At 52.9% G+C, this 25,353-nt stretch overlaps 6 protein-coding genes across 6 annotated transcripts; 2 read left to right on the top strand and 4 right to left on the bottom strand.

Annotated features, from left to right (window-relative positions):
- Nucleotides 1-476: 476 nt before the first annotated feature.
- Nucleotides 477-2,720, bottom strand: SMAC4_05919 (uncharacterized protein; the record flags this gene model as incomplete). Its single annotated transcript, XM_066090362.1, has 4 exons — nt 2,023-2,720; nt 1,837-1,937; nt 761-1,769; nt 477-701 (listed from the first exon to the last, which is right to left on the bottom strand). Exons 1-4 carry the CDS (start codon nt 2,251-2,253, stop codon nt 477-479), a joined length of 1,566 nt encoding a protein of 521 aa, XP_065947401.1. The 5' UTR covers nt 2,254-2,720.
- A 547-nt stretch (nt 2,721-3,267) lies between these two features.
- SMAC4_05918 (uncharacterized protein) lies at nt 3,268-10,777 on the bottom strand. Its single transcript, XM_066090361.1, has 4 exons — nt 9,919-10,777; nt 9,645-9,853; nt 4,240-9,573; nt 3,268-4,183 (listed from the first exon to the last, which is right to left on the bottom strand). Exons 2-4 carry the CDS (start codon nt 9,830-9,832, stop codon nt 3,817-3,819), a joined length of 5,889 nt encoding a protein of 1,962 aa, XP_065947400.1. The 5' UTR covers nt 9,833-9,853; nt 9,919-10,777; the 3' UTR covers nt 3,268-3,816.
- Nucleotides 10,778-17,806: 7,029 nt separating this feature from the next.
- SMAC4_05917 (uncharacterized protein) lies at nt 17,807-20,731 on the top strand (the record flags this gene model as incomplete). Its single annotated transcript, XM_003345712.1, has 2 exons — nt 17,807-19,706; nt 19,788-20,731. The coding sequence occupies 2 exons, from the start codon at nt 17,807-17,809 to the stop codon at nt 20,729-20,731; spliced, it is 2,844 nt and encodes a 947-aa protein (XP_003345760.1).
- Nucleotides 20,732-20,827: 96 nt separating this feature from the next.
- On the bottom strand, nt 20,828-22,300 carry SMAC4_05916 (uncharacterized protein). Its single transcript, XM_003345711.2, has 2 exons — nt 21,646-22,300; nt 20,828-21,546 (listed from the first exon to the last, which is right to left on the bottom strand). The coding sequence occupies exons 1-2, from the start codon at nt 21,939-21,941 to the stop codon at nt 21,240-21,242; spliced, it is 603 nt and encodes a 200-aa protein (XP_003345759.1). The 5' UTR covers nt 21,942-22,300; the 3' UTR covers nt 20,828-21,239.
- A 45-nt stretch (nt 22,301-22,345) lies between these two features.
- On the top strand, nt 22,346-23,286 carry SMAC4_05915 (uncharacterized protein). The gene is made up of 2 exons (XM_003345710.2): nt 22,346-22,819; nt 22,975-23,286. Exons 1-2 carry the CDS (start codon nt 22,586-22,588, stop codon nt 23,140-23,142), a joined length of 402 nt encoding a protein of 133 aa, XP_003345758.1. The 5' UTR covers nt 22,346-22,585; the 3' UTR covers nt 23,143-23,286.
- Nucleotides 23,287-23,417: 131 nt separating this feature from the next.
- Nucleotides 23,418-24,578, bottom strand: SMAC4_05914 (uncharacterized protein). The gene is made up of 2 exons (XM_066090360.1): nt 23,781-24,578; nt 23,418-23,697 (listed from the first exon to the last, which is right to left on the bottom strand). Exons 1-2 carry the CDS (start codon nt 24,278-24,280, stop codon nt 23,448-23,450), a joined length of 750 nt encoding a protein of 249 aa, XP_065947399.1. The 5' UTR covers nt 24,281-24,578; the 3' UTR covers nt 23,418-23,447.
- Nucleotides 24,579-25,353: the final 775 nt, after the last annotated feature.

Below are 25,353 nucleotides of genomic sequence, written 5' to 3'. Positions count from 1 at the left end.
AATACCTACTAGGTAGGTACCTAGCAAGCAAGCTGATAATCATTCTTCTTCCAAGGCCTCATATCCGCTCGAACTGCGTTCAACTTGACCTCGGGACCATGACAACTACCTACACAAGGTAGTATGTATCCAATACCGTTCACATCATTACGAATTAACTTGACTATCTTGGTCTATCATGACATCCATCCATCCCATCTACCCTGCCACCTTGTCTATCAACCAACCATCCCGTCCATCTAATTCGTATCCCATGTCCTTTCAAACCATCATTTTTCTTTTTCCTATTCCATACAGCCGCCGTTCCTCCAACATCCGCACACTCCATAAGCCCCCCCTCTCTCTACCCCACTACCGCCTTTGAAGTATCCCAATAAAGTATTTATATAGCATGGTGTGAGTAAGGCAAGAAGGAAAAGAATCAAACAAAAACAAGAAGTGAACACCCGCTAGCCGCTCTTCGAGACGACGTCTGTCTAAGCAGTAGGAACCCCCAACTTGTTGTTTCCCTTCTTGGTCATGACTTTGGTGATAGCGTGACGGATGGCAATGCCCGCCTTCTCGGTCTCCTTCTTGGACAGACCAGATGTGACGCAGACCTTGAGGGCAGGCGTGGCGGTGTAGACGTTATCCTTGAGGCCGGCGTGGGTGGTGATGGGGCCGCCCTTGAGGCGAGTGACAAGGATGTTGTTTGCGAGGCACTGCGGGGGTTGTTAGTGCAAGATAGAATGGAGAAGTCAAAAGGGAAAAAAGGACATACCTCATCAGCGCACTCCTGCAACAACCTCTCCTGATCCTCCACCGTCAGTCTCCTCGCCTCCACCACCTGCGGCTTCAGCACCAACAACAGAATCGGGTTCTCGGGCGCGCTGGTGCAAATAACCCAGTCGCTCTTGGGGTCAAGCTGCGCCCTCATCAACCGCGCATTCTCCCTGCACACGCCCAGCGTCGCCTCGGGGTTCTCCTGAATGACATGCAAGCTTTCGCTGGCGGTAATAGCCAACATGGCTGGCAACGCCGCCGAGAACGTATAAGAGGCGGCCGTCAAGCGCTGATGCTCAACGACGTCCTTGGGTCCAGCACAGAAACCGCCACCGGCGCAGAGGGGACCGGCGAGGGAACCAACAATCATGTCCACCTGGGTGGGATCGACGTTCTGAGCCTCAGTGAGGCCGCGACCGGTGCGGCCCAGGACGCCAAACGACCAGGTCTCGTCCAGGATGATGCGGAACTTGTACTTCTCCTTGAGCTCGATCAGGCGTGGCAGGTCGTTCATCTCGCCGGTGGTCTCGAACAGGGCCTCGGTGACGATGAAGCGGCGCGTCAGCTTCTTGGCGCGGGCCTGGTCGGCCGCCACCTTTTGCATGATGCGCTCAAGGTCGTCCAGGTCGTTGTGCGCGTACCACTTGATGTTGGAGCGCGAGATCTCGAGACCGCGGCGGATTGAGTAGTTGACGGCGCGGTCGGCGACGACGACGTCACCGCGCTTCAGGAAGGCTGGGATAACGGAGGAGATGGTCGAAAAGGCTTGCGCATAGACGATGCAGCCCTCGGTGCCGAGGTAGTTGGCGAGGTCGGCTTCGGTGCGCATGTGCACGTCCTGGGTGCCGTAGAACTGGGGAGGGCCGCAGGGGCCGACGCCGTAGGTGCGCAGGGTCTGGATGGCCTTTTCCTTGATTTGCTCGTTGGCGTTGAGGTTGTAGAAATTGTACGAGGCGAGGTTGGTGACGGTGCGGCCGTTGGAGAGCTTGCATTTGGGACCGGTCGGGCTGTTGTTCTCCTGTGTCAGCGCATTCGTCTCTTTTTTGCGATTATCAAGGTGGATGGATAGCTTACCCAACAATAACTGGCAACCTCTCGGCCTCCATCTCCTCGAGGGCGGTCATGTCCGGCACGAGAGGCTCGGGCGTCCATTCTTCAACAAGCTCATCGATTTCCTGTTTGTCCCAGAATCAGCACTTGGCCCTCTCTACTCAACAACCCATTCCCCTCCATCCCGGTCTCCCTCGTCGTGAAACTCACATCGTCAGTCAACTTGATAAAGTTCTGCTTCGAAGTCGAATACGCCGGCGACATAAGGTATCGGATGAAGAAGATGACCAGCACCAGCTCAATAGCCGAGCGCACCGGGTCGTTCTGGTACGATGACCTGACATAGCGGATCAGGACTGCAGACCCCGGCACCTTTTGGAAGGCGTTGGTGGCTTCGTCGAGCCATTCGGTCAGGAGGGTTTGGAGTTCTTGGAGCTCCATCTTGTTGCTCGTCTAGTGCCTAGCCCGAGGTTGATGGGTTGGGTAGGATGCGACGCGATGCGATGCGATCGAGGGGAATGCGCTCGCTCGACGGGCGTGATGCGGCGGCGGTTGGGGATATCGGATGGAGATGCGCGCGCCGGCTACGACTACGTAGATCCGTTTTCCAACCCGAGACTCGACGTCGATGGTTAGGAGATCGGGAGAGGATCGTGTGCTCGCTCAGAATGCCGTGATGGTCGACCGAGATCGAGAGAGAGGTACCGCTAGGGACGGACGAACCTCTTTGCTTGGGAGAACCTCGGGGATCTCTCGAGTCTTCGTCGTGGTTTTGTTATGAAACAAAAATGATTATGGAGAAAGGTTCAAGGAGAGGAAGAGTGGAACTCAAAACTGTCAGTCTGTCCCGTCTTGCCCACGCGATCGTTGCTGACACTGACGCTGACACTGACGCTGACACTGACAATCGGAGAAGTTGGGCGGTCAAGAAATCCACGAGGTCCACGAAAGCGGCGGTTGGGGTCGCCTACGCCGAACGTGTCGGACCCTTCGGAGTGTTCCAGCTACCGTTCAAGGCCGTTATACTGGGCACCTCGCTGGCCACTCAATCTCTTAGCACCAGGACGTACAGGTACAACCTAGGTAGGTAGGTAGAGGTAGGTACTCAGGCCGGGCATTCAGCATGGCAGTGGCCTCCAATGTACCTACCTGAGCCTGGCCTCTCTGCACTTAAAGAGCCAATCACCCTTGCATAATTTTTCAATTGCTGCACAAGCTCAGGGGTAATTGCCCTGTGGGCCAATCACCACTGTTGGATCTTGGCTCAAACGGACCCACCGAGTCTGCCTCGGAGTGATCCATCATCGAACCACCGACACACAAGTTCATAACACCACCACCACCAGTCAAACCCACCACACATTCTTTTCTCCGCGATGTCAACCTAAAAAATGTGAATATCCCAGGGTTGTCAAACAAACATTGGTGGCCATGGACGAGGAAGTGCAAGTAACAGGACAAGGCTTGAGCTTATGATACTAGTATGTATTGATTGTAGAATTCCCCGAGACTAGATATGATCGAATGATATTAAAAATAAAGAAAGACCACGGCAGAAGGTTCGAGTGAGAGAGCGTCAAGAAGAGAAAGACGAGTTTAGCAAAGCCGTGTGTATCATGCCTTTAAAACCGCAGCCGCCACAACCGCCTCCGGAATCCGACTCCCGTTTCCTTGCTCAGTGTCTTCCTCACCCGTACATGCAAAGATTTTGCCCGTTCGCAGTGTTGCCACCGATGGGGCAAGATGAGGGAGCAGAGAGGGAAGAAACATATATGGGATAATCTAACACCAAATACACAAAGCCCTCTTTCTCTCTCACACAAACATTCAACCGAGTTTTACACCGCAATTCATGATTTCCGTTGCTACTAACCACGCAAAACCCAAAAAGAAAAGACAAAACAAACAAATCGAAACAAAAAAATACCAGAGAACTGGTGACATAGTGTCAAACCAATCAACCCCATGCTAACCCACCAGTTCCCCTTTCCTTGTCTCATCACCCTAGAATGCCATCCTCCTTTCAGCCCCACCAGTAGGCTCAGAACCAAAGTCTGAGGTCGTCGTCGGGGTCCAAACACCAGAGTAGCCAGTGTACTTGGTTCCCGTCTCCAAACGACCCCTGGTGTCGTCATTGTCATGACCACTGCCCAGCACCCAGGGGTACTGCCGGAGGATGAAACTTCCATCGCCGAAGTTGTTCAACTGCTCGAGAGTTGCGTCGTCAATCTGTTTACCGGCCACAATCGGTCCAACAATCAGGGCGACGAAGATGACAAGTAAGATAAAGTAGAGGATCGCATAGCGGATCACACGCCTCCTCCTGAGCTTCGTCTGCTTCAACGAGTAAATGGGGGCACGAATTTGACGACTACAAAGATACATGTTAGCGAGAGTCAAAACAGCAAAACAAGTCGAATGACATACCTTGGGCGGAGCCAAAAGAGAATAACCGAGTGAAGCACATCGACCTTGGGGATGATGATGACGGGGAACATCAAAAACAGGATGATGTGGCCAAGGATGAAGTCGGCGCCGAACATGCTGAGCTCCGTAATCTTGCAAAGCCACTCACGAGCAGGTTGCGAAACCGAGTGCCAGCCCATAGAGTACCACTTGCCGGTCCAGAAGGCAATGTTGGACGAATCAGTCTTGAATTCACGAGTCAACGCCAACGAGACAATGAGCTTGATGATGAAGCGCTGAATCGAGACCATGGCAATCATGCCGAGGAGCGTAGGGGTAAACTTGAAGTTTTGGAGGACGAACATGACTTCGAACATGACCAGGAGGATAATGACCGAAATAGCATGGGCAATGGCTGCCAAAACGCTGCCAAACTTCTTGCAGCACATGCTCAACAAAGGACCCATGCAGCAGGCCATGCCGAACAAGCCGCCAAGGACACCAGCATTGACAGCCATGGGCGCGAACGTGACAACCAATAGACGGATCAGGGCGGCAGTAGGCTTAACTTTCCCGCGTTCAAAATCGTCGCGGCGAGGTCCAAATTCACCTGCGACACCAGTCTGCGCGTTGATGAACAGATACGGAATGACCGTCAAGCAGACAAGGATGAAGGGGGTAAACATCTCGGCCCAGAAAAGGTTGGTGATAGCAGCCCTGGCAACATCGCCCGAGAGCTTGCTCGACGGGTCTCCGATAATCTTGCGCTTGAAACCAGTGATTCTGGTACGCGAAAGGCGGCAGAAGGTGATCCAAGAGGAGGCGTGCGAGCGAGAGTTACCACGCGAGAGCCAGCGGAGATACTCGCGGTAGTCGATGAAGAAATCGCCCCAGGAGAACTGATGAGGGTTGTAGAGGAAGGGCGAGATGACCAAGGCCATGAGCGAAATCCAGAAGTAGATCAAAGCAGCGTGCCAGACAGTCAAGCAGGCAAACAACAACATCATGACCAACCTAGCTCCGAAGTAGATCGAAGGACCGGCAAAACGGGAGTAGAGCACACCGAAGGGGATACGCGCGGTGGCGAAACCACGGCCGGTACCGATGTATCTGGCACCGCCGAAGGACAAATCCTGCTGGACAGAGTTGGCGTAGATCTGGCAGACGAACACCTCGAAAAAAGGCGACAGGGAGAAGATCTGCTTGAGGAAACGAGTCGCAGAGCGGATCACACCCTTCTCCATCAACTCCTGGACAATCAGGGGAACGAAAGCAAGGAAGAAGACGAAGAAAATGGAGAGAACGCAGCGGTAGATCCAGTCCAGAAGAGCGTCGGTGTTGGAGCAGCCAGTGGGGAAGAGGGCATCGGTAATGGGGACATCGCGGTTGTACTCGCAGCGGATCGTCTCATGACGCAGAACGCCGATATTAACGCAGCAAAGCATGAAGAGCTGGACCGAGAGCATGATGAACATGTTGTTCAAGTGGAAACCGGGATGGGCGTAGTAGAAGGACAGGAAACGATCGAGCGGGAGCTGAGTTCCGAGGTAGTAGTACTCGCGAGAGAGCATCTGTTCACCCATACCAGTTCCGATCTTGGTGGTGAAGTTGAGAATGGAGCCGAAACCCAAATCACGACCCTTGCCGCACTGGTAGTACTCGCAGTGCTTGATACGGCCACCACGCAAGAGAGCGTTCATGCCGGCGTAAATATCCTCGTTGAGATGCAAACCCTTCTGAGCTTTGGAGACACCGCCACGGGTAGTCATGAAGATACCGTTGAGGAAATCGGGATGACCGTAATGGAGCTTGCCACCAATCTGGGCCAAGGTTCTGGCGAAGAGCGTACCGAATGTCTGTTCCTTACCGGCGGCAATATCACCAAGGATACCAATATTCTCAGAAAAAATGTACTCGCGAGCACCGAGAATGGCAACAGGGTGGTGGACCTCGTTCTTGACGCCGGGAGTGTAAGGCGAAAGGTTGTCGGTCTTCATCTCCTCGAACTCGGCCAAAACGCTGCGGATCTTCAAGCACTCCTCCAGGTAGTTGTCTTGGTTGGCATCGATAAGCTGGATGTACTCGCCGCGGTAGAAGATGATGGCGTGGTTCTGGTTGTCGGACTTTCCGTCACCGAGAATGGGGTTTCCGGAAAGCTGGATACGGAACTTGGGCCGGCGCGCACCGTTCTCCATGATCTCGGAGTGACCGTCGATGAGAGCAGAGTAAATGCGAGGCTCCTCGCCTTCAGCAAGAGGAGGCTCTTCGTCGAGGTACGCAATCTGGAGATCGGGGTAGGCGCGCAACAGGAACTCGGCGTTCTCCATTTCCTCCTTCTTGAACTTGGCGAAACGCTGCATGGAAATACACAGCTTGAACTTGCGACGAGCCATGCGCTCGAGTTCACGTTCGAGCTTGTCGGAGTTGCCACCGAACATCTGGACTACCTCAGGGTTCTCGACACGGTAGAGAAGCTTGATGGCGCGGGCGTAGTTCATGAAACCAGAGACGGTACGGTACAGGGTCTGGAAGCGAAGCGAAGCCCAAATACGGGTTCTGAGGGTATACTCGGGCGCCGAGGACTTGAAACCAATGCAGTAGAAGGGAAGATCGTCGATCTTGTTCTTGACGGTCTCCTTCTCCTTCTCCTTCTCCTTCTCCTTTTCGGCGTCGCCGTTGAACTGCGAGGTCTCATCCGCGAGAATCTTGGTGTCCTTAACGAAGCAATCCCATTCGTGGGGATGGAGCTGCTTGAGGTATTCCAAGAGAGTGACTCGAGAGTAGGGCTCATCTTCGCGAATGATCTCACGCAGAGAAAGAAGAATCTTTTCGCTGTAGTGAGGAATCATGACAGTGAAGGTGGGCATGTTGTCAACGGGGAGAGGCTCGGGGATCGGAGTAGAGAGCGACTGGGCGAAGAAGGAAATTCTGCGCTCGGCTTCGCTGTACTGAGGGAAGAACTCGGTCTTGAAAGAGTGGTCTTCCTGGGAAACGAAGAAAGTGGGGGCACGCAGAGTACGCTTTCCTTCCTGCTCAGAGGGCACCTGGTGGTAGAGGAGCTTCTGGACGTGATCAATGGCCAGAAGGTGCTCGCGGTACATGGAGATGACGACAGCGTTCCAGATCTGGGAGATGAGGACCTTGGGCTTGTACTTAATCTCCATGTCCGTTGTCGCGAGGACCTTGGAGTAGATACGCTTGGGCAGGCGAGAGTAGATGTTTCTCCAAGGAGTCCAGATCGAGGAACCGAGGTAGAAAGATCTAGCAACCGAGAAGACGGCATTGATCAAGACGTACCACAGATATGTATCTAGGAAGAAGAAGATCATACCAGTGAAGACCATCAGAGCCAGCGTGATTTGCGGTTGGTAAGGGCAGAGATACTTCTGCAGGATCGAGTCCCCAAGACATGACGAGGTATCCATAAGACCAATGTAACGAATTGGGTCGCGAATCGACAAGGTCAAATACACGTACGACTCTCCGAACTTGGCGCCGAAGACGACCACCCACAAGCCGAAGGACATGGCCATGTCAGCCCCGTTGAGGCGAGGCCAGCTGGCAGTGAATGTCTGACTGGCGACGTACTTGCGCGTGTTCTTGGTGAGGTAGCTGCCGAAGAGACCACCAAGAGGCATGACCGCAAAGAACAGGAAGGTGATGAGAGCGATGAAGAAGTGCACGATGCCGACAGCATAGGCAGGGGTGCTGTTCTGATGCGCAATCAGCTCCTCACCCGACTTGCCCGGAAGGAAGACGTAGACACCAGGAGCCAAGTTGATGATGAGGACGAAGATCATGAAGAACAGCCGCTTGGTCAGATGCTGCGCACCAGCCCACCTGCGAGGAACATAGGCCCATTCCGCGATAGTTGCTCCAAAGTTGATTGCCGCCGCGACACCACCACCGAAACCGACGAAGGACCACATGGCAGCCCTTGGGGGTCCCTGATTAACCTGCTGTTCGTAATTGGGGGTGATAATGGTAGGCATGTTGTAGGCAGTGTAGAACCAGAACATGGTCAAGTGAATAATCCAGATACGGTTGAAGTTGACAAGCATGTGGAACCACGAGCGACTCTCCCTGTAAGTCTTGAAGAAACACTTCTTCCAGTTGACATCCTTGAGCTTGAGATAACGCTCAGCGGGAGGAACGTCCACCAGCTTGCTCTTGTCCTCGAGAACGATGCGGTTGATACCCTCGGGATACCAGAAGAGCTGGTTGCAGTCATCGTAACCGATAATCTGCTCGTGGTCTCGTTCGCGACGGACGTAGACACCTTCGTAGATCTCGTAACCCTGATCGCGGCAGTAGCGATACAGCGGGGTGATGACATTGTTGAGGAAGGTGAACTCTTCAACAGGCTCGACCATGTTCTGGCAAGCGGGCGAGTTGAGGTAATCATCGGCGCACTTGAAGAGGAAGCACAGACATTCGGGCATGAAGCGGACCTGATTGGCTTCGCCCCAGATCAGAAGATAAAGGGCAAGCTGTCGCACACGGTCATGCTGCGACATCCTGTTCATGCGAGTTTTCCAACGGAACTCGGCTGCCTCCAACGAGTCATCTCCCTCCAGCTCTTGAAGGATCTCGGCTTCGTTTTGGGCCTCGTCACCCTTGGTCTTCTTCTTGGTGCGCTTCAGGCCGCCCTTCTTGCCCTTGATGTTGGCGAACCCGACGGCATCATCCAGATCCAGATGGGCAGCGAAGTACCACTTGCGGTAGTTTGCGTTGTCGCCACCAATGTAATCGGCATGGAGCGAGAGAAGAGCCTGGTTGGGGGTCATGCGGGAAGCGCGGGAGTCGAGAAGCGTCATGAGATGGTCGTACATGTTGCGCATACTGTCACGCTGGAAACCAAACTTTGCGCACAAATCCAAGAAGATATCCTCCACCTCCTCCTTTGAGAGGGGGATTTGGGCATCCGACGTCCAAGCGGGATACGGTTCCTTGGAGCGCTGGCCGGCAGGAAGAACGTTACCGTAGTCCATGCCGTAGTTTGGCGTCGAGGCGCCAGACGAGCGGTTCCCGCCGTAAGAGATCTGGGAGGAAGGAGGGCGATAACCACGGGCACCGCCCTGGTCGCCATACTGGCTGTCGTAGCGTTCATCGCCGCGGCCATAGTAGTCCATCTCAGCGGCACGGGCCATGTCGGACCTCATGGTGAAATCGCTAAAGGTCTCGGAATCCTCCTCAGAGCCACGAGCGGCATGGTTGTCGCGATAGCCGCCGGCCTGATCATAGCCATGCTGGTCGTAGTAGCCGTTGTCATAGCCCTCCTGGTAACCTTCGTGGTTGTCGTAATAGCCGCCGTCCTGGTGGTACGGGTTGTTTGGGTCGGCGTTGTAATAGCCGCTGCGAAAGAGGAAAACGAGGCGTTAGTCCGACACATTTTGAAACAGGAAAAGGGCAAGATTGAAACATACGACTCATCATAATAACCCTCGCCTTGTTGACCGTGAGCGTGACCGCCGGCAGGCTGCCCTCCTCCATTACGGTTATCGTAGTACTGTTGATCGTCGTTGTAATACGAGTCTGTATTTCCATTTGCGTTGGGAGCATGGCCGTAGCCATCATCGTGGCCTCCGCCGCCTTGCTGTGGGTATCCCGACATGTTGGGCAATTATAAGCTAGGCTAGACAGGTCAGCGGGCTGGAACAACATGGTGAGGCCATGGCGGCTTGAATTCCACCAACTTACCGGATCAGAAGTGCATGGGAGACGACAAATCAACGAATGGATAATTAGCGTTTAGACCAAAAACTGAGAACTGTAGCCGGCTGGTGCTTGCGACAAAGGCAGCAGCAAAACGACTACAACACCGACAATTACTAAAGCTGGTAGGCGTAGAAATGGCAGAAGTGGCGGGCCACTGCAGTCAATGCAGCTCCTTCCTGGTGATGGTTGATGATGATGATGATGAGCGGTGGGTGCTGAAGAGCCGTTTATCGGGGTGGTGGAACCTGTCTTGTTGGTGCTAGACAAACAAGAACTGCCCTGGAACGGGGTGCGAAAGGGGTGGTGAAGCGGGATGAGCGATCGACGTGCGCGGTGGGCCGTGGGGAGGCGCAGAAAGGAGGTTGGCGTTGACTGCTGTTGTCAGTTGCTCTGGCTGCTTGGAGGCGTGTGTTGTGCAGCGGGACTGCAGGCAGAGGTGGATATTGTGCTGCTGCGGCAGGTGTGTGTGTGTGTGTTGTTGTTTTTTGTCGATGAGCAGCGATAACGAGTCGAACCGAATGATTATTATTCCTCTTTTCCTGTCCAAACTACCCGCTTTGCTTTTCTCCTCTCCAAACAAACGATTGGCGCGGTGACTTGGCGGTGGGCAATGATGCCAACGACGCAGGCCTCCTAGAAGATCAAATTACCCCGAGAGGGTTCTTTGATCACGGTCGCGCGACGGAACGAGCGATGAGGGGGGGGGGGGAGGAAGGAGGCGAGTGACAGAAAGTTGCCGGTGTGAGCGGGTGTAAAAGGGAAGAAGGGAGTAAGAGGAAAGAGAAGAGAGAGGGGAGAAAAAAATCAAACGAAGTGGAAAGCCAAACAAGCTGGCAGGAGTCCTGGCAGTTTCGTTGATGAAGAAGGCGGAAGCCGGGAAGGGGGGAAGAGCGAGGGGGGGGGAAAAGTGGATGGAAATGGAAATGGAAGGGCAGTGGAAAGAAAAAAAGGAGGCACCGACTGGGGACTGGGACTGGTGGACTGGGACTGGAGGACTGGGACTGGTGGACTGGGACGGGACTGGGACTGCGCTGCGCTGGAACAGGATGCGATCCAGGTGCTGGCGTTGTGGGTGTTTCTGCTACCTCTGGCTGCTAGGAGTTTCCAGGCAATTGCACCTCAATGGCCCATCCGGTCCCGTCCAGGGCCAATGTCCAAAGCGGTTCGTCAGTCACGGCAGGACCTGACCGCCCTGACAGGGTGGACAGAGGCCTCTGCTCAGTGGTTCGCGGTGGGCAACAGGTGGACTGGACGAAAGGACATCGGCGTCTCTGAGTGGTCGCTGCATCGCTCGCTTCATCGACGTTGTCAGGGGGAGAGCACTGTTTGGCAGGGATCGTGGAAAATGGGAAAAGTGGGACCCGGCAAGGGGGCAGGGGAAGACCGTGTGTGTCTCTGTCAACTTTCACTGTGCATTCTTTCTTCCATTTTCTAGCTTCTACAGTAAAATCATACCTGTAGATTGCCAGCCCGTGCAGTGCAGTGCTGCCTGTAGGGTGTGGTTTCAATGAGTGTTCGAAAAAGAACGGAACAAGCTCCAAGACGCGAGAGAACGAAGGAGGAACCGTACCAGCGCCCTGGAAATTTCGTTGGTTTCTCGACAAAGTGAGCCGAAGCCTCTGAGCCTCAGTAAGTATGCCGCTCAATAAGGTAGTGCTGCCCGCTATAGGTACTCGCCATCATCTCGTATTCACTTATATGTACATATGGCAGGTCGGCACTGCTTCCACTTGGCCCGACGTCTCCCGCTTCCGTTCTCGTCCTTAAGGTACAAGTGTACTGTAGTGTAGGTGCCTTACTTGCCCGTGCTTGCTCTCACTGTTCTCCGTTGGCTGTCGCAGGTGTCACGCTGCTGTGTGATTCATCCCATCTTTGTGTGGAAAGAGTCGTTTGAACTCATTCCACGTTGCACATTGCCAGATAGTATCATTGCTCTCTTATGAGAATCTCAACCATGCTCCCAATCTCGACCGCCTCTAGGAGATGCCGTTCGGTTGGTCCTTTTCTATCTTGGCAATTTCCATTTGCCTCGTACGGAGTACACCAAAGGTACCTTTCGCAACTCTGTAGGAGATCTCGCCACGACTTGGGCTACTTGTTACTTTCGTCCAATGAAAAGGGATGACCGGTGTTTGTGGGGTGTGCCGTACCCGCCGTATTCTCAAACGCGCTCGGACAACCAATGAAATTGAAATTACACCACATTTGTGCCGCTACGCTCCGCCACACTCTTGTACATGTTCCCCTTATTGCAATTGCAAAAAAGTATTTTGCCGGTAGCGTTGAGGTATCTGGCCTTATCTGGTGTCCATCTGGTGTCCATTCGGTGCCCATTTGGCGTCCTGCGCGACTGTATAGAAAGCTTGGTTTCGCGGTGATATGACGACGATTGCTGCAGAAAGCTGGAAACTTGGTACACATTTTGGCTTCTCAACACCACACACTCGCTACCCTCGCTATCGACCGTCGACAAGCAGGCAAATTCAGGCTCCAGCATGGATTCCACATAGCTACCAACCTCTCTTTGGACCGTCTGTAGTGTATTGGAAATCATCAAGTCTTTTACTCGACATGGCAGCCCGACCGGCCGAACAACCGACGGGAAGGGTTGGGATGGGAATGCCATGGCGGGGGGAGGAGGCATTAATCATGGCATGGCCTGCCACGGTACTGTAGTAGTCTTATGTACATACAGGGCCGATAGACAAGGCAAGACGGCAAAAGTTTTGATAGGCAGATTGACGGGATTTACCCTCAGAGCGCGATACTCGAAGACCAGGCGACAAAGCGATACTGTAGCGATAGGGCGACAAGGCGACGGGATGCCATGCTCGATATTCCATGTGCGATGTGCGATGCGCGATGTGCGATGTGCAAATATTGATAGCAACGCGGCAAACGAACCCGGCTCCCACTCCCAGCCCGCCAGGCATCGAGAGTCCCAAAGCATAGACATTCTAGCGCTCTTGATATCGGTACTGTATATAGTTCGCCAGCTCCGAGGTTCACCGTTCTATCGTTCCAGATTTCCGCGATGCGACCGGGCTCCTCCACCGGTGATCCTCCACCTGGGCATGCTGGCACGCTGAGATCGAGATTCGACAGCTTTAAAACCACACTACACTATTATGGTAACGAAGCTGTTGCGGGATATCTGTCCCAGCGGACGTCCGGACGGTAAGTCTGGCCATGTTGATGATGAACACAAACGATCACAATTCTTTGCCAATACATAATAAACATTCATCACCTCACACATACGCACGCACGCACACACTCACAATTGGCGAGATCGGAGATACTGGTACTACTGATAAACACCACGACACGCTAAGCAAACAGTCCCAACTTAACGGTCCAGAGGGTCTCGTTGTTCAGGCTCCGGACTCCAGCACTTGAAACTGGTTTTACCGTGGTACCGAACAGCGAGAGGCCCTCTCTGGGTTGTCCATCATCAGCATTCAATGTCCATCCATCCTAGCACCCATAGGTATTCACCATCAGGAGCGCAGAAATCAAAACCATTCCGCCGGCGATGTTCCGTCCCGAATGCTGGGCATTGTTGAGGTTTAGGTGATCGCGACCGCCCCTTGTCCGTCACAGCCAGCCAGCAGAAAGAGGCAGTGTTCTCGAAATCGCCCCTTGTTGTCCGTGGATGCCTGGATGGTAAGCCCGTCAAGCAAAGAACCGAACAGGCCTGACACTTTGAAACCGATTGTTCCGAACACAGTGCTGGCAGACCGGCCTTCCCTTTCCAACAGATGATTGAAACTTCGGTGTGTGTGGGTGGCCCGATACCACCTGTCAACGCTCGCGACACTTCATCTGTCAATTACCTCTGACCAATCATAAATTCCCCAGGAACGGCCTCTGGGTGGATCCGCAGTCTCAACGCTCCATGTCACGACCGCGGGATCGTCGCTCTGCGCTCGCCAGGGGCAATGGCACGTCGCGCATCGGGTGGTCCGTGTGACTCCACCACTTCCACTTTGTCAGCTCTTTTGGTCGCAGACCGGGTATCTTTTCTTTTCTATTTCCAGCTCACTCACCCACGGTGGTCAACCGAAAAAGCGGCGACCGGGCGCTCGAGAGAGAAAAAACGAAGCTAAATTTGTTCCTTTCAAGGCACGGGTGGGATCCACTTGGAGATTAACCTCCACCCATTTTCTCTCTTTCTTTTCCAGCTTCGAACAAGCAGACGAGTTCGCTCCGGCTCCCCGTTCGGACTTTTTGCGATTGTTGGCGCTGGCATGGTTGTTTTTGCGATCACGATGAAAAGAATTATGTATAATCGGTGCGCTGATGATGTGCTCAGGGTCCAACGCGGTTAGAAGGAAGTACATGACGGGTGTAAGGTGTAAGGAATCATCCCTCTTCGATAAGCAGCCTACCTATGTCAGGAACCCGCCTCGCCCGCACAACCGTCCTGCATGCGGTTCATGCCTCTGTACCTGACAGGCAAGAATTCGACATTCAGGATTCAGGAACCCGAACGGGGGAGCGGGCGGGAGTCGAGAAGGATCATATGGAGATGAAGATGGAGTTGGTGGACCAGCAGCAAGCAGAGTTCCAACTCCCCAAAACTACCCCATTCATCCCAAGCCGTTCACAGAACTTCACACAATAATCCATCCGCGACGTTCCATTGATGCTGACAAGTATGACCGAATACGCAACCAACAAGCAACGCCCAGAAAACTATTGATGACGGACGAGGAGGTTGCAATCTCACTTTATACGATCCCGCCCCAAAGAAAAAGGATATCTACACTATATGAAAGTATGTCAGACCAGATCTGGCGACTAAATCGAGGCTGTGTTAAGAGGGTGACCAATCAAGGGGGTGAAATTGCGGTAGCAATCACACAAGAGTTAGTGCTCACTACAGCCTACACTATACGCTTGCAAGTCGCAAGTCCTATACGCGGTTACTGCGTACGTTGTCGTGAAGTGAAGTGAAGGTCTGGTCTTCGAAAAGAAATTAGTGATGAACTGCCAGGCTCCCAGAGCTCCCAGGCACTGCCTTCTCCATCATCATCCACCACTCTGCACGATCAGACGCAGGTACGCAATCGCCGGACACTTCGCTCCATGCAACATTGGCGATCCTCCCGAGTTTTGCCACCGACGTGCCTTGTCTCCTTGTCCACAGCACGCCTGAAAGGACTGCAAGGTACCTGTACGCAACGGAAATCGTATTATGCCGGTCTTCGCATGCCTCGCATTGGATTTTCCAACTGATTGACTGATCAGCCGCATCCGAAGAGGCCGTTCCTTTCCTTCATACCCTGAAAAGGGTCACGTAAGTGGAGGAATGGCGGATATTTTGACCGACCCGGACCGGACCCCCGCTCCATTCTCGGGCCCGGTGGGTCCAATCGCCGGGAGACTTCCCCGGTGTGGACCGGTGGACCGGTGCACTTTGTAATCAGCAACCTCTCGGGCTGCTCCGGTAATCCGGCTCTGTGAGGTGGTCTTGTCTCCCTCCCTTCCGTTCCCGGAACTATTTTTGTCTCTCTCACTGCCGGAGCATGTCACAAGGAAGAAGAAGGCGTGGCAGTTTGAGCACAGAATGTTTTGGTTGGCAGGGAGTATAGGTAGTACATCAGTTCTAGAATCTTGATTCTCGAAACAATCAGTCCACAGTTCACAATCCACCGGCTCACAGATTCACGGGTTCACAGAGAACTTCAAAAAACCGTCTGACAAGTCAGACAAAAACAACCGCGCGCGAAGAAAATCGATTTCATGGAAAACGCTCAAATGTCTGGTACACGGGTACAAACAACAAGAGATTTAGTAGGTAGAGCAGACACTCTTACCTCTTACTACTATTCAGCGATTCTAAACTCGGTCAATCATGTCTCGTCTAACTTTTCTATTCTTGCCCGTCCGCCTCTCTCTACTGCGTATATACTGATTATGCCGTTCACGTTCCCCGTTCCGTTCCGTTGCCCGAGTGTCATCAGTCAACAGTTAACAGCTACCACTCACGAGACGATATGGTCAGTCAGTATGTACTTATAGTGACTAGTACCTATGTACGCCACAGAGATGCAAGATACACACAACCCACGAAAAGGTAATATCATGTCACGTCACACAGCCGTATCAGTATTAGGTGGGTGATACAAAAGAAAGAAAGGCGGGAGGATGCATGTCGTGGCATGTATGGCATGTGTGGCAATGGTTTTGAGTGCCGCGATGGGTGACGAAACAAAACGAAGGGTGGCTTGCCCTGCTTGCTTTCTACATAAGTGGGTGGCGTGGCTTTGAGACACGATACGACAGGACAATCATAGGATGAGCGGCAGAACGGGTGTTTCGTATGATGGTGGTTGTTTTTCGTAGAGTTATCAAGCTAATTTATCAATATGGCTTCTGCGTATCAAAAGTGCGAGAGATTGGGAGTAATGCACAACTCGACAACGAACGTTGCTTAATGTCTACGCAGCCGCGCGGTCTGCCAATGCGGTGTGAATGTGAGTGTTTCCTTTGCATCCTGCGGGACACATTGTCGTTATCGGGATATTGGGTTAAGTTGAATTCGGTAGAGTTGATCTTGAAGGTCGGGCACATAGCCGGGCAGAAATACCTACTATCGCCTGCAACAAAAGACGGAAAGAGGCCTTGTCAACGTCAACATCACAACCGGATGAACCAATCGCCACCAACCGTGGTCCAGGCAACCCTCCAGTCTGATTATTGGACATTGGACGAGATGGTTTCTTTTGAGAAAGGGTTCGTCATATAACTCTATGGCTCGGGAGCAACCGAAGTTTCCTGATGTCAAACCGTCAAAGATCAAAGCTTCATCTCATCTCTCTCCCATCCGGCGTCCGCCATGTCTGCCCGCAATACTGATGCTGGCCACGTGCGTTTTCTCTATCAGAGGCACCTCCCATCATCTCACATGGCCCAGCAAAATGCAGCTACAGGCAAACAAAGATCACATACGAGCCACCGCAAAACCGAGAGATTGAGAAGACTCGGATAGTGTCGCGATAATTTGTGAAAGGCAGCCAATCCTGAAGTATCGTAGCACAACAGATGCTTACATAGCAGATAGATGGTGATCAGCGACAGGGGACGAAAACGGGAGAAACGCAACAATTCGGACTTTTCGTTGCTTGCTTTTATAATTTGTGATCTGCACCAAGCGACAGATACGCACGCGGCATGTGTGCATTTCGGGTGTAAACGAGACGAGAACGTGAGAGAGCAGGACAGTATCATCCAATCTATAGATTCGAGATGCATTGCTGGTCACTCGCTTCACCTCCATGGAATGAGATGACGGAAGTCCAAGACAAAACCTCACCGTGATCTCTGTGTCGGAGAAGTGGAAAGGTTCTGGAGGTCAAATCAAAGAGACGTCGTTCAGGCGCCTCACCGGCCGGCATGGCGGTGCTAGGAGGCCGGGGACCCATTTATCTACGCCGGGGCGGCAGGGGGCTTGGCGTTCCTGACGCTAGCTGCACGCTAGTAACAGATCACCCATGGCAACCAATTGCTTTCTTTTGATGAGTATAACCAAACAAAAACATCGTCAACATTTCGGTTTTCATCAAGGTTTTGAACATAGCAACATTGCATTCCTTTGGTTCTTAAATGGCGCACAGCCAAGCCAAATGATCAAGCTTTCCTGAAATTGGCCAGAGCAGCGCTCGAGATATTCATCGCAAACAGGAGTTATTCGCATTGATTTTTCCGACAGACAGTAGTGGTCACCACACTTTCAACTAGCGTTCGAGGCCACTTCGCTACGCTTCTCACAGCATCGACGACTCCAGGCGAACGGCCACAGTCTCCGCTTATATTTATCCCTGGAACTGGCCAGGACAGCAAGGACCGCAAACATCAAAACACGATGGCAAGATTATCGCGGGCTCCGCCGCCATCTTCCCGGACCAGGAAAACGATATTGTCATCATCCTCCGAATCTGGCTCCGACAACGGCTCCAACTCGGATTCAGACTCCGAGTTTCCTGACATCGCCGCTCTATCACCAAGTCCCAAGAGGAAAACAGCTACTAGAAAGAGAGCCTTTCCACCTACGTACACAGCCTCTACCACCAGTAACCAAGGGCAGACAGTCGTCGAATCCGCAACCTCACCAAACGCAGCCTCATCATCAGTAACCGGCGGCGCCAAGAGGCGAAAGCTGCTTCTGGGCGCAACGTTTTCGGATAATGTCCTGTTTCAAAAGTGGACGCCAACCGAGGAGGATGCGGGGCTGCCGGCGAGGAGGAAGAAGAAGAGGGTTCTTACCACCGCCAATAATAACCCGTTTGGACTTGGTCGGTTAGCTCTAGGGATGCGCAATGAGGAGGGGGGCGAGGCCAATGACTCTGAGTTTGAGAATCCGGTGGTTCGCCGTCGAGAGAACATGAAGGTCAAAGAGGTGAAGAGGGTGGGACAAGGGGAGAGTACAAGTACGGTTATTGCCAAGGCGGAGGTGGGCAGGATGACCGGAGAAGGTCTTTTCGGAGGTCGGTTTTCTGTGTCGAAAGAGCATGGGGAGGCAAAAGACAAGAAAATGGCAAAGGATAAGGTGAAGGAGGAGAAGGAGGAAAATGAGGAAAAGCCTTCGGCAAGTCTTGTTCAGCTAACGGAACAAGTCACCAGCAAGAACAACGACATAATGGAAATTGATGAGGAGGATCGGGACTTGGACATATTCGAGGACCTCGAAGATTATGCGGAGGCGTCATTCCATACCGCGTGCTCCATGGAGACTTCCGAGTCAGAAGATGGACGTACGTTGAAGACCACGGCTGCTAGAAAGGGACAGAATGCCAACACGGCGGCGGCGACATCCAACTCGAAAGAAGATGACTCAGACGAAGACCTGGACGATTTCTTCACGAGGTTGAGCAGCAAGCCCAAGATCCCAATTGTCAGAGAAAGTCATCTTTCGCCGACAAAGCCTCGGGAGACGAAGAACTCCAGAGGCAAGCGAATGGACATGGATGCGACCTTGACAGGGGAAAGACAGAGCCAGAAGAGCCGGACTTTATTCGATGAGGAGGAAGAGGAAGAGAGTGTCCAACGACAACGACCAGCTAGGCCAACAAGACGGACAGTTGCTTCTAGCGACGAAGAAGATACCTGTGGTGAGGAGGATGTAACGCAGGACTTTTCCTGTCTTCAGTTGGAATCCTCCTCCTCTTCCTCCTCCTCCGAAGAAAGCTCAGAAACCGAAACCGAACAAAGGCGATCTCGTCCACCACCAACAGCTGCTACGAGAAAGCGGACACGAATGCCCAGTCCTTCATCTCCCAAACTAATACCGAAGCTCAAACCGAAGACAGCGGCAGCACAACCACTATTACCACCACCATCTCCCAAAAAGCTTCCACGGATCCCCTCCACCCCTCACCGCCCTTCATCCGACCTCTTCTGGTCCCGCGAATTCGTCGACGACTGGAACGACGAGCACTCCCCCGTCAAGAAGGAGCTCTTCCCTTCTTCGACCACCAAACCCACCTCGGATAATACTACTAACTCCTCCTCCCCCAAGAAAAGGACACGAGCGCCTCCTCGCAGCCCGCAAAAGCTCGCCGCCGCTCAAGCCCGCGAATCCCGCCTCCTGCGGCAAGCCTTCGACACGCACAAGCACTCCCTCGCCAGCACCTTTTTGTCATTACTCGACACCCGCCTAACCTCCGGTCGCTTATCATGCCTAACCGCCAGCACAGGCGGAATCAAGCTGGTCTGGAGCAAGACGCTGAACACGACGGCCGGAAGAGCGAATTGGAAGAAGGAGAGTATTACCACTCGGCTGCCGCCGTCGTCGAAAAAACAGCAGGAGATGATGATGAACAAGGACAAGGACAAGGTACCGCCAGAGGAAGAAAAGAAAGAAGTCAAGCACCATGCCTCTATTGAGCTCGCTACAAAGGTGTTGAGTACCCCGGAAAGATTGTTTAATACCTTGGCCCACGAGTTCTGCCACTTGGCGGTGTTCATGATCGACGGGGTCACTACGAGGCCGCACGGGGGGGAGTTTAAGTGCTGGGCGAGGAAAGTTAATGAGTCAGAGTTTGGGAGACATCGTGGACCGCTGGGCAGCATGATCTTGGAAGAAGGGGAGAGTAAGGGGAAGTGGGAAGGTGGTTACGCGGTGGAGGTCACGACGAGACATGGGTATGAGATTGAGTTTAGGTATGTGTGGGTTTGTGATGGACCTCTTGCTTCTGCTTCTTCTGGTCAAGGACCTGCTGGTGGCTCTGGGGTAGGGAAAGGGGGAGAGAAAGAAAACGGAGGAGGGTGTGGAACAGAGTATAAACGCCATTCCAAAAGCGTTGACCCCTCGAGACATCGGTGTGGAGTCTGCAAAGGGGTTTTGAGGCAGGTTAAACCTGCGCCCCGAGGGGGTCAGGGTCAACAAGGTAGTGGTGGGAACATTTCCTCTGCCGATGGGGAGCAACCTGGCACCCAAGGAGGAATGGGCATGGGCACGAACAAGATTAAGGAGAAGGCTAAGCAATCCGAGTACCAAATCTTTGTCAAGGAGCAGATGAAGGTGGTTAAAGCTCAGAAACCGGGATTGGCGTTTGGGGAGGTTATGAAGGAGGTTGCGGAACGGTGGAAAGTTGAGAAGGCGAGGAGGGAGAGGGAGAAGGAGACGAAGGAGAAGAAGGCCACGCTACCTACTGAAGTGCTTGGGAAGTTTTCAACACTTCTGGAGGAGGTTATCGCTGATGAAGACGACCATGACGAGGACAACAGTCCCGGTATGTTCGAGGACGAACCGATGATGGATGTGGTTGATTTGACCGCGGATGACTGAGCGGAGAGGGCAATTGGCAATACCGGGTAGTCTAGTCCATGACGGAACAGACGGGAGCTTTGTAGGTCATTTGTACTTGTATGATCATGAACTAATATCGATACCCCCTCGTATACAAAAGGAGGAAACATTCAGTTCGCTAACTAAATGAAGTGTAAATACTATCTAAAAGAGGAAAATAAGAAAAGGGACATGTCTCATCAAGGTATGTCGTAGCTCAGCTCAACAAGCGGGCGTTGCTCAGTTGAAGACCTGATACATCGTCGCTGTTCATTCCACCTCCCCCCCATAACCGACCCGTCGTCGTCGTCGTCGTCTCGATATCAAATGTCCCTTTGATTCTCGTGGTATCCTTCCGTCATCCTCTTCCATCTCCTTTCCTCACAAAATATCCCTTTGTTCAACCAACCAAGCGCTTCGCTTCGCTTCATCCAATCCAACCCAATCCAATTCAACTCATTCCCTGTTTGCCTACGGGAGCGCAAATCCAAATCTTCCCACCCGACCCTTAAACCTCCTTAAACAAACCCCAATCCTTCACCTCAAAACTCTCCCAAATCTTCGCCGCATACTCCACGGCGCTACCCAGAAGCGCGCCCTGCTTGCCCAGCGCCAGATCTACCTCCTCCTCGTCGTACTCGCCCTTGATGTGCGGCACGTTGATGGTCACCAGGATATCCGTCTTTTCGCGCTCCAGTCTGACGAGCGTGAGGATGAGCGCCGTGAAGTCGGGTGCTTGCCCCCTTCGGGAGGAGTCGGAGTCGGATGATTTGGGAGTTTGTGTGGCGATGAGGGTGTAGGCGGGGATTGAGGAGCTGTTTTTTGGGGGGGGGGGGGGGGGGAGTTAGTTACCTGTCTGCAAGAGTTGATAATGAACGAGGGAATGGGACGGAAGTAGAAAAGGGGAGACATACTCAAGCTTGGTAAACTGCGTCTCGGTGGTATTCCACACCTTGACGCTATCGACGTCGTCCCCGACCAGCTCTTCGAGATGGGTGGTCAGCGCGCGCCCGTCCTCTTCTAGCGAAGTCGGGCCGCTGGGTCCCACGCGCTCCGTGATGTCGACGATGATGGAGGTGAAGCCGTCCTTGTCGATGTAGACCTCTTGGTTGTCGGGGACTTGGCGCAGACGGGAGACGTCGGCAAAGTGTTCGGGGAGGTCGCAGACAATGGCGCCGCCGAAGAGAGGGGTTGATTTGTAGCTTGTCATGGTGTTAATTTCTAGAGAACTTGCTGCTTGGTGTTGGATAGATATCGCTGGGAAGGTGGCGGAGATTCGGAAGGGTATTTAACTTTGTCGCAAGTTTGATCTTTATCAGGCTGAGATGGTGGTTGTGTGGTGGTGGTGGTTTTGCGACACACCACTTCTACTTCGTACTTGGGCTGACAGGGTCTCGAGGCAGGATGATGTCGTTAGGTGGGATGGCACTGCCTGGCTGTCAGGCAATGGCGGGGTGCTCTCCGGGGCTGTGTGACAGGCCAAGAGCTTCTCTTAGACGGGGATACTAACAATGTCGGCGGGGAGTCACCCCAAGTAGTGTTAGGCAGCGAGCGGTTGGTTTTGAAACAGAACCAACCACATTCATAACGATACTTCCAACCTATGTTTCTTGAAGTCAGGCGGGCAGTGAGGCAGAGCTTGCTAAAGGTATTGCTAATGGTTCTTCACTCACATTTCACTTCCGTTTTCTTGAATGGTAGCTCAACGCTGTCGAACAAAACTGAGAACGGTTTACTTATTACCAGAGAAGGGTTAGGGTTATTTTCATCGACACCAGTTGGCAGCGGGGAAATGCACTGAACTTCCATTCACCTCTGTCACCAAAAGCATCTTCCTTCCGAACACTGTCAGTCATGTCCACCCAAAGAGCCCTCTGGTTCGTCGCCAGCAAAGCCAAAGCCAAAGCCACCAAAAAGACTTCACCACAACAAGGCGGTACCATCTACATCCACTGCCACGTCAAACCTGGTGCCAGCAAACAGCGAGAGGGTGTCACTTGCATAACTGACGAAGCAGTCGAGATATGTGTGGCTGCGCAGGCGAAGGAGGGAGAGGCGAATAAATCTGTTGTCAAGGTTTTGAGTGAGGTGAGTTAACTAACCTGCACTACCTTATACCTACCTCTATGGTTAAAGCGTAGTACTTCGTTGCCGTTGGTCCCTGTTTTGCCTACTTGTTATGTGTTTCCATCATGAGACCCGTCGCGGCTCCCGCTCCTGGACTGTACCTAACTATACATGAGGCTCTCAATATCCCCAAGTCCAACCTCGAGATAACTCAGGGCCTCAAGTCTAGGGCCAAGACCATTGCTGTTGCTGCTCCTGGGTCGTGGCTTGGTGGTAACGGCGGGGAGGAGGAGGAGTGTCTTGAAAGGGTGAAGGCGTATCTGACCAAGGCGACGGAGCCGTGATGTTGTGTTAAGACACCTAGCGGCAGCGCCATCTGGATGATCGTACAGTGGTCGTCGACATTGTTTCTGATGTACCCGCGCGATATGGTGGAGTGAAGGGTACTCCAAAGCTCTCGAGTGTCGTCTGTTCAACCCGTAATAATACGCGACCATTTACGCGCATCCCTCGGCATGCTTCCTTGAAGTCGGATATTGATACCCTATCCATATCCCCTTTTGCCCGACCTCTTATAGTCGTCATATCGTCATATCCTCATTACTCATAACATGCGTTACTGTGTGGATCGTATCCTCGTTCAAAAAGTTCATTTCACACCCCTTCCACCAGCTCGCCCGTACGATGTACTCCTAGTAATCGCGCCGCGGCTCGTCGTTCGGGAACTGGGCGTAACACCACGGCCAACACCTCGTCCGCTCGTGCCTCTTGTCGTTCCCGACGGCGCAGGGACTCTTGACTGCCTTGGAGCGGGCGTCTTCGGTGCGACTGATGGTTTTCGCGGTGTAGGACCGGAGATGTTTGAAGTCGGGTTATCGACGAAGGAAGAATCGGTGGTCCTGTAGTTGCGCAAGAGAAGCAGATGTCAGCAACGGTGGTCATACGGTAGTATGTGCAGACAGATAGACAGAGGGAAACGAACATGAAAGTAGTCTCCCCATCAAAGCCCTCCCTCTCAGTCTTGACTGTCGTTATTGCCCCCCCCATATTCTGCCCGTGTTGCCCTTGCTGCCCCTGCCCCATCCCACCACCACCATTCGCAGCAACACCCTCCCTCTCCTCCTTCTCCCTCATCCTCTTGAAGCTCTCCGTCAACGGCCCCTCGGGGAAATCCACACAAAAAGCGTTCATGTTCAACCCGTACAGAAAACTGGCAAAGTCCTCGCTGAACCGCGCCAGGCTTTCGTGCATCAGCTGGAAGTGCATCATGTTGGCTTCGAGATCGGCCATGGCATCGGCCAGCTCGGCGAAGGCGGGCTCAAAGGCGTTGAGCGGGAAAGAAGCGCTGGGGCCATGGATGGATTTGCGGGCGGATTCGCGCAGGGAGGAGCGCGAGGAGGGCCGGAGGGGGGTTGTTGGTCGGTTGGGGGTGCGTGGGCGGGAGGTGGAGCGTTGGTGGGCGGGGGTTTGGGATTCGGGCATTATTATCGGTGATTTAATTTTTGGTGACTATAACATCCGATGTCTGAATTGATGGGGTTTGCGCCGGTGTGGTTGTTCACAAGTGGTGATAGCGAAGATGGTGTTGACATGGTATTGACAAGGGGAGACGCGATCACCAAGCAGTGAGACGCGATGGTGGTTGATTGACCCCACCATTACATGTGGGTTTCGAGGTCCCCTCTGCGGATGCAACTTTGTCACCGCCAAGTAGAAGCCCATTCAAAGAGACGTGCGCCAACCTTCTAAGGAGCAGCGCTGCAATTGGTGACCATCATTTGTCTCTTTCAGATTGTCCATGGAGGGGTTCTCGTTTTCGCTTCCTTCCAACTTTCCATGTTCCAGTTGACGGATCATCTTTTTAAATTGAACCCCTTTGTTACACAACGCACGGCTTCTGGGATTTGCATCTCGGGTTGCGGGTCAGCCGGGACAAAGACAGGTCGCAATTCGCATGGACGGCTACATATGGAGATTTCACTTGTGTATCATCTCTGGGAGTCTCCATGGTGCTTTTCTAAACGGACAAGATCAAGACCCCGATTATAATCGACCATTCGACGGACGAGGTAATCCTAGGATTCTCTCGTTTTTCTCTTCTTTTTCTTCCAGGTTCCAGCCTTCAATCATTTTTATGCTCTTCAAAGTGCACTGTGATATTCAATGCTTCCAGCTGCCAAACCTTGCCCCACTTACATCAGGATTGGTGAATTGTCCATGTGGATGAAAAGACACCGTCTTTTGCCTTGTCCATTTCAGCACTGACATTTGTACCTTTCGGCCTTGGATATTGAATTGACTTTGAGGAAATACACTCCGGATTTCAAAGCCGACGCTTTGGTAACAGCGGGCTTGTCATCCCACGCCTCCGAATTTCTGAATCTCTTTAACTGCTGTACTTGGGACACATTTGTCCTCTGTTATATAATACGTCAGAGACTACCTTTCCAAACCATCACCCAACAACCAGAAATTGCACCTCCAAAAAAAAAAAAAAAAAAGCTGACACGGATCGCCCGGGGATAGCCTTGTCCGGCCTTTTGTTAATTGGAGCA

Source organism: Sordaria macrospora, chromosome 6 (assembly GCF_033870435.1).
Source record: "Sordaria macrospora chromosome 6, complete sequence".
NCBI lineage: Eukaryota > Fungi > Ascomycota > Sordariomycetes > Sordariales > Sordariaceae > Sordaria > Sordaria macrospora.
The sequence above is the reverse complement of the archived record's forward strand: the minus strand, read 5'-3'. Positions and strand labels throughout refer to the sequence as shown.